Here is a 7,210-nt window from a genome sequence, read left to right as displayed (position 1 = left end):
GGAGTTGTTATTTTGCAACAGCTGGAGGCTCCGTTTTGGAAAAACTGGCATAAAAGATGTTTTTTTTTATTTATTGGGGGGGCGGCAACAGTATAAGGGTGTAGTGTATGTGTAGTATTTTTACTCTTTATTTAGGGTTAGTGTAGTGAAGTGTAGATGTAGTATTTTACTCTTTATTTTGGGCTAGTGTAGTGTAGTGTTTTTAGGGTACATTCACACGGGCGGAGATTTACAGTGAGTTTCCCACAGCAGCGGAAAAATAGCCGCATCTCAAACTTGAAGCCGGAAACTTGCTGTAAACCCGCCCGCATGAATGTACCCTGTACATTCACGTGGGGGAGGGGGACAAAACTACAACTCCCGGCATGCACTGACAGACCATGCATGCTGGGAGTTGTAGTTATGCAACAGCTGGAGGCACACTGGTTGGGATTGGGAAACACTGAGTTAGGTAACAGACTACCACAGTGTTTCCGCACCATTGTCTGTTTCCTAACTCAGTGTTTCCCAACCCATGTGCATCCAGCTGTTGCAAAACTATAACTCCCAGCATGCATGGTCTGTCAGCGCATGCTGGGAGTTATTGTTTTGCAACAGTAGGAGGCTTACAGGTTGGGAAACACTGAGTTGGGAAACAATGTTTCCCAACTAGTGCGCCTCCAGTTGTTGCAATACTACAACTCCCAGCATGCCAAGACAGCCGAAGAAAATGTTGGGAGTTGTACTTATGCAACAACTGGAGGAGAACAGTTTGGAAACCACTGTGTAGTGGTCTCCAAACTGTAGCCCTACAGATGTTGCAAGACTTCAACTCCAAGCATGCCCAGACATGCTGGGAGTTGTAGTTCAGCAACATCTGAAGGGCCAAATGTTGCTGAACTACAACTCTCAGCATGCCTGGACAGTCTGGGCATGCTGAGAGTTGTAGCTGTGCAACATCTGGAAGGACAGTGGTCTCTAAACTGTGGCCCTCCAGATGTTGCAAAACAACAACTCCCAGCATGCCAGGACAGTCAAAGGCTGTCTGGGCATGCTGGAAGTTGTAGTTTTGAAACACCCAGATACAGCAGTGAAGATCACTTTGGCCGGAAGAAGCGTCAAGCTGTGACGTGAAACTAGTCGCCTCTGGTTGTGTGCCCCCACATCTCGAGAGCGGCTGCTCTTGCTCCCCACGTGTGTGACCGCATTTTATTGTTCCACTCAGCCGGTGTGAATAAACAACAAGATTTGAATTACTGCATCCATTTGGTGAGTGCGACTTCTTTCCACTCATATGAACAGCATATGTTTTCTATGGGGATTTCCGCAGAGAGCACTGTGCTCGTGATGTCAGCAGAGAGCTCTGTGTTTCAAACGGAAAAGAATTTCCACTGTAGTATTCAGCAGCTAATAAGTACGGGAAGGATTAAGATTTTTTAATAGAAGTAATTTACAAATTTGTTTAACTTTCTGGCACCAGTTGATTAAAAAAAAAAATTTCACCGGAGTACCCCTTAAAGGAACATTTACAATTATCTGAAGTAACAGATTTATAAGTAATTTTACATCTAGTTGCATTTCACAAAACATAAATATTTGGCAAATGTTATGTCGGACAGACCAGCAGAAAAATATAAATTAGAATAATGTTACATAAAAACAACATTAGAAAGGCTATAAACACTAAAACAGTGAGTGAATCATCTAAATTCAGTGAAACTACTGTCGCAAGACATTTTTTAGGAAAACAACATAATGTGAAGGAAGTAAGGTGACAAATCTTAGAACAAATTCACACTGAAGGGAATGAGAATATAAAGCGCAGGCGTCTCTTGTAAAGGGAAGTATATTGGATAACCTACCTGGACACGATTTCCCCATCTGTAGATGAATTTATGAATGAATATTGTAATCCACCATGTTTTGTGAAATGCAACTAGATGTAAAATTACTTCTAAATCTGTTACTTCAGATAATTGTAAATGTTCCTTTAAGAGAAATCCCTCGATTGTGAACAGGTGGCATCCCACCTCAAATATCCTGGAATCTCAGGCTCTAGTACACATGAGTAAGGGGGCGTTCCCCCGAAACGTCACACCCTGATGGCTCCCGAACAATGAACACCATCTCTGCTGGGACGACTAATAACATCTGCAGCTTCCAATGTTACAGCTCCGAATGTTTTACCAAAATGATCGAATAAAGAAAAAACAGCGGCAAAGCATCTAACAGTGTCTGAGTATTTCATAAGAAGCACAGATTGCATCGCTCATGGTTTCCTTTACTAAGCGGTTAATATATAGATGTGTTATCTGCATCATTTATTGCTCTGAATTGGCTTCTTCCCTGTGTGAGTTCTCTTATGTTTAACAAGATGTGATTGCTGAGTATAACATTTCCCACATTCTGCACATGAAAATGGCTTCTCCCCTGTGTGAATTATTTGATGTCTAACAAGATGTGATTTCTTAGTAAAGCAGTTCCCACATTGTGAACATGAAAATGGCTTCTCCCCTGTGTGAGTTCTTTGATGTATAACAAGATTTGATTTGTCAGTAAAACATTTCCCACATTCTGAGCATGAAAATGGCTTCTCTCCTGTGTGAGTTATTTTATGCCTATAAAGACTTGAATGACGAGTAAAACATTTCCCACATTCTGAACATGAAAATGGCTTCTCCTCTGTGTGAGTTCTTTTATGCTTAATAAGACTTGAATGATGAGTAAAACATTTCCCACATTCTGAGCATGAAAATGGCTTCTCTCCTGTGTGAGTTTTCTGATGTTTCAGAAGACTTGATTTATCAGTAAAACATTTCCCACATTCGGAGCATGAAAATGGCTTCTCTCCTGTGTGAGTTTTCTGATGTTTCAGAAGACTTGATTTATCAGTAAAACATTTCCCACATTCTGAACATGAATATGGCTTCTCTCCTGTGTGAGTTCTTTGATGTACCACAAGGTCTGATTTCTGAGTAAAACATTTTCCACATTCTGAGCATGAAAATGGCTTCTCTCCTGTGTGAGTTCTTTGATGTACAACAAGACTTGATTTAAAAGTAAAACATTTGCCACATTTTGAGCATGGAAATGGCTTCTCTTCTGTGTGAGTTCTTTGATGTTGAACAAGACTTGATTTAAAAGTAAAACATTTGCCACATTCTGAACATAAAAATGGCTTCTCTCCTGTGTGAGTTCTTTGATGTTGAACAAGACGTACTTTAGAAGAATAACATTTCCCACATTCTGAGCATAAATATGATTTCTTTCCTGTATGAGCTCGTTGATGTCCAACACCCCTTCTGTGACCTTTCTGTGATGACTGAGAAGACAGGACCTGTATATAAGGATGAGATGACAGATCTTGGCTGTGAAGGGCTGAGGGTGTATCTGGGATAATGGAATGTTCTTCATATGTATCTTGTGTGATATCATCATCTGCTTTATAATCTGAAGATATAAGATTCTCCTCTGATCTCCTGCTACAAGAATCTGCAGAGAATAACACAGATTATATAATTGAGTATTAACCTTATTTACATTTTTCCATCTAGAGTCACATGAGAGTTTGTTTTTTGTGGGACCAATTTTACTGTGAAATAGAAAACAAATTATGGGATAAAATTCAATTGAAATAAAATGTAATTTAGCAAATTAGGGATTTTTTCATCACCTACCATATAACGTGATGTCACAACTGACGTTATACTTATCCATCAGGTCAGTATCATCATCCAACTTGTAGAGTTTTCCTTATGTTTTATTTAAAAAATACTTTAACCCCTTAAGGACTTTTTAAGGGTTTTATCACTTTTGTTTCTTCCTCCTCACCTTCTAAAAATCAGAATGTTTTCAGTTTTCTACCTACAGACCCATATGAGGTTGTTGTTGGTTTTTGCGCTACCAATTTTACTTTGTAATGACATCAATCATTTCACCACAAAATCTACGGCGAAACCCCCAAAAAATTTTTTTTTGTGAGGCAAAAATGTAAAACCACTCACTATTATGTAACATTCGGGGGCTTCCGTTTCTACCCAATGACCCAATGACCCAATGCACTTTTGGGTCAAAATGACACCTTCTCTTTATTCTGTATACGGTATAAGGATACCCAACTTATATAGGTTTGATTTTGTTTTACTTCTTAAAAAAAAATGGAACTTTTTGTACAAAAGTTAGTACCGTATATACTCGAGTATAAGCCGACCCGAGTATAAGCCGAGACCCCTAATTTCAACCCAAAATCCCAGGAAAAGTTATTGACTCGAGTATAAGCCTAGGGTGGGAAATACCTCATCCCCCCCTGTCATCATCCAGACCCGTCATTAACATCCTCATCATCATCCCCTTGTCATCATCCCACACATCCCCCCTTCATCATCCTCTTATCATCCCACACATCCCCCCTTCATCATCCCCTTGTCATCATCCCACACATCCCCCCTTCATCATCCCCTTATCATCCCGCACATCCCCCCTTCATCATCCCCTTATCATCCCACACCCCCCCCCCTTCATCATCCCCACCCCCTTCATCATCCCCACACCCCCCCTTCATCATCCTCTTCTCATCATTCGCCCTCAGTGGTCTTCAACCTGCGGACCTCCAGAGGTTTCAAAACTACAACTCCCAGCAAGCCCGGGCAGCCATCGGCTGTCCGGGCTTGCTGGGAGTTGTAGTTTTGAAACCTCCGGAGGTCCGCAGGTTGAAGACCACTGCGGCCTTCAACATCATCCAGCCCCCTCTCACCCCCCTTTAGTTCTGAGTACTCACCTCCGCTCGGCGCTGGTCCGGTCCTGCAGGGCTGTCCGGTGAGGAGGTGGTCCGGGCTGCTATCTTCACCGGGGGCGCCTCTTCTCCGCGCTTCCGGCCCGGAATAGAGGCGTTGCCTTGACAATGACGCAGAAGTACGTTGGCAATGAACGCACCTATGCGTCGTTGTCACGGCAACGTGACTATTCTGAGGCCGGGCCCGAAGCGCTTAGAAGAGGCCTCCCCGGTGAAGATAGCAGCCCGGAACCAGTATCCCACCGGACCACCTCCTCACCGGACAGTCCTGCAGGACCGGACCAGCGCCGAGCGGAGGTGAGTACTCAGAACTAAAGGGGGTGAGAGGGGGCTGGATGATGTTGAAGGCCGCAGTGGTCTTCAACCTGCGGACCTCCGGAGGTTTCAAAACTACAACTCCCAGCAAGCCCGGACAGCCGATGGCTGCCCGGGCTTGCTGGGAGTTGTAGTTTTGAAACCTCTGGAGGTCCGCAGGTTGAAGACCACTGCGGGTGGGGGAGTTCACTCGAGTATAAGCCGAGGGGGGTGTTTTCAGCACGAAAAATCGTGCTGAAAAACTCGGCCTATACTCGAGTATATACGGTATGTTTAACCCCTTAAAGGGCTCAAGGTTTTTCCACTTTCGGTTTTTCCTCCTTACCTTTAAAAAAACCATAATTCTTTAAATTTTGCACCTAAAAATCCATATGATGGCTTATTTTATGCTCCACCAATTCTACTTTGGTCTGACATCTGTCATTTTACCCAAAAATCTAATCGTAAAAGAAAAAAAATTTAACAAAATTGAAGAAAAACGGCATTTTGTAACTTTTGGGGGCTTCCGTTTCTACACAGTACATTTTTTCGGTAAAAATGACACCTTCTCTTTATTCTGTAGGTCCATGCGATTAAAATGATCCCCTTCTTATATAGGATTAATTTTGTTGTACTTCAAAAAAAAATCATAACTACATGCAGGAAAATTTATACATTTAAAATTGTCATCTTCTGACCCCTATAACTTTTATGCGCCGTGATGTGAAGTTTTTAGCGGTACCATTTTTGTATTGATAGGACTTATTTATCGCTATTTATTCATTTTTTCATGATATAAAAAGTGACCAAAAATACACTATTTTGGACTATGGAAATTTTTTTGTGCGTACGCCATTGTCCGTGCGGTTTAATTAATGACATATTTTTATAATTCCGACATTTCTGCATGCGGTGATACCACATATGTTTATTTTTATTTACACTTTTTTAAAAAGGGGGGTGATTCAAACTTTTATTAGGGAAGGGGTTAAATCATCTTTAACTTTTTTTTTGCAATGTTATAGCTCCCATAGGAGACTACAACACTGCACACACTGATCTCTTATACTGATCATTGTTATCCCATAGGACACTATAACACTGCACACACTGATCTCTTATACTGATCATTGTTATCCCATAGGATACTATAACACTGCAAACACTAATCTCTTATACTGATCATTGTTATCCCATAGGAGATAACACTACACACACTGGTCTCTTATACTGATCATTGTTATCCCATAGGACACTATAACACTGCACACACTGATCTCTTACATTGATCATTGTTATCCCATAGGACACTATAACACTGCACACACTGATCTCTTATACTGATCATTGTTATCCCATAGGAGACTATAACACTGCACACACTGATCTCTTATGCTGATCATTGTTATCCCATAGGGGGCTATAACACTGCACACGCTGATCTCTTATACTGATCATTCATACCCCATAGGAGACTATAACACTGCACACACTGATCTCTTACATTGATCATTGCTATCCCATAGGGGGCTATAACACTGCACACACAGATCTTTTACCTTGATCAATGGTTTCTCATAGGAAACCATTGATCAATGATTCTGCAGCTTGACTGCTCATGCCTGGATCTCAAGGACTGGGCAGTCATTCGGCGATCGGACACCAGGAGGCAAGGTAAGTGACCCTCCTGCTGTTCTAGAGCTGTTCGGGATGCCAGGATTTCGCTGCGGCGATCCCGAACAGCCCCCTGAGCTAACCGGTAATGTTTTACTTTCACTTTAGATGAGGTGTTCAACTTTGAACGCAGCGTCTGAAGGTTTAATAGTGTGCGGCACCGTGATCAGTGCCGTCCGCTATTAGCCACGGGTCCCGGCCTTAATGGTTTAAACTTGTTCTCTTCTGACCCCTATAACTTTATTATTTTTCCGTATACAGGGATGTGTGAGGGTCATTTTTTACATTGTGATCTGAAGTTTTTATCTGTACCATTATTATAATTTTTTTATGTGACTTTTTGATCACTTTTTATACATTTTTTTAGGGTATACAAAGTGACCAAATATACGCAATTCTAGACTTTGGTATTTTGACCGTGCTGTTTAAATAACGTTACATTTTTATAGTTCGGACATTTACACATGCGAC

The 7,210-nt window shown here is 41.6% G+C and overlaps 1 protein-coding gene across 1 annotated transcript in view; it reads right to left on the bottom strand.

Moving 5' to 3' along the window:
* Positions 1-1,590: 1,590 nt before the first annotated feature.
* LOC130298293 (zinc finger protein 585A-like) overlaps positions 1,591-7,210 on the bottom strand; it is a 68,649-nt gene continuing 63,029 nt past the window's right edge. The window contains exon 8 of the mRNA XM_056551224.1: positions 1,591-3,240. Coding sequence (XP_056407199.1) covers positions 2,297-3,240 — 944 coding nt within the window. The 3' untranslated portion in view covers positions 1,591-2,296. The remainder of the gene's footprint in view (positions 3,241-7,210) is intronic.

The sequence above is a fragment of the Hyla sarda genome (genome assembly GCF_029499605.1).
Source record: "Hyla sarda isolate aHylSar1 chromosome 1 unlocalized genomic scaffold, aHylSar1.hap1 SUPER_1_unloc_8, whole genome shotgun sequence".
Lineage (NCBI taxonomy): Eukaryota > Metazoa > Chordata > Amphibia > Anura > Hylidae > Hyla > Hyla sarda.
The sequence above is the reverse complement of the archived record's forward strand: the minus strand, read 5'-3'. Positions and strand labels throughout refer to the sequence as shown.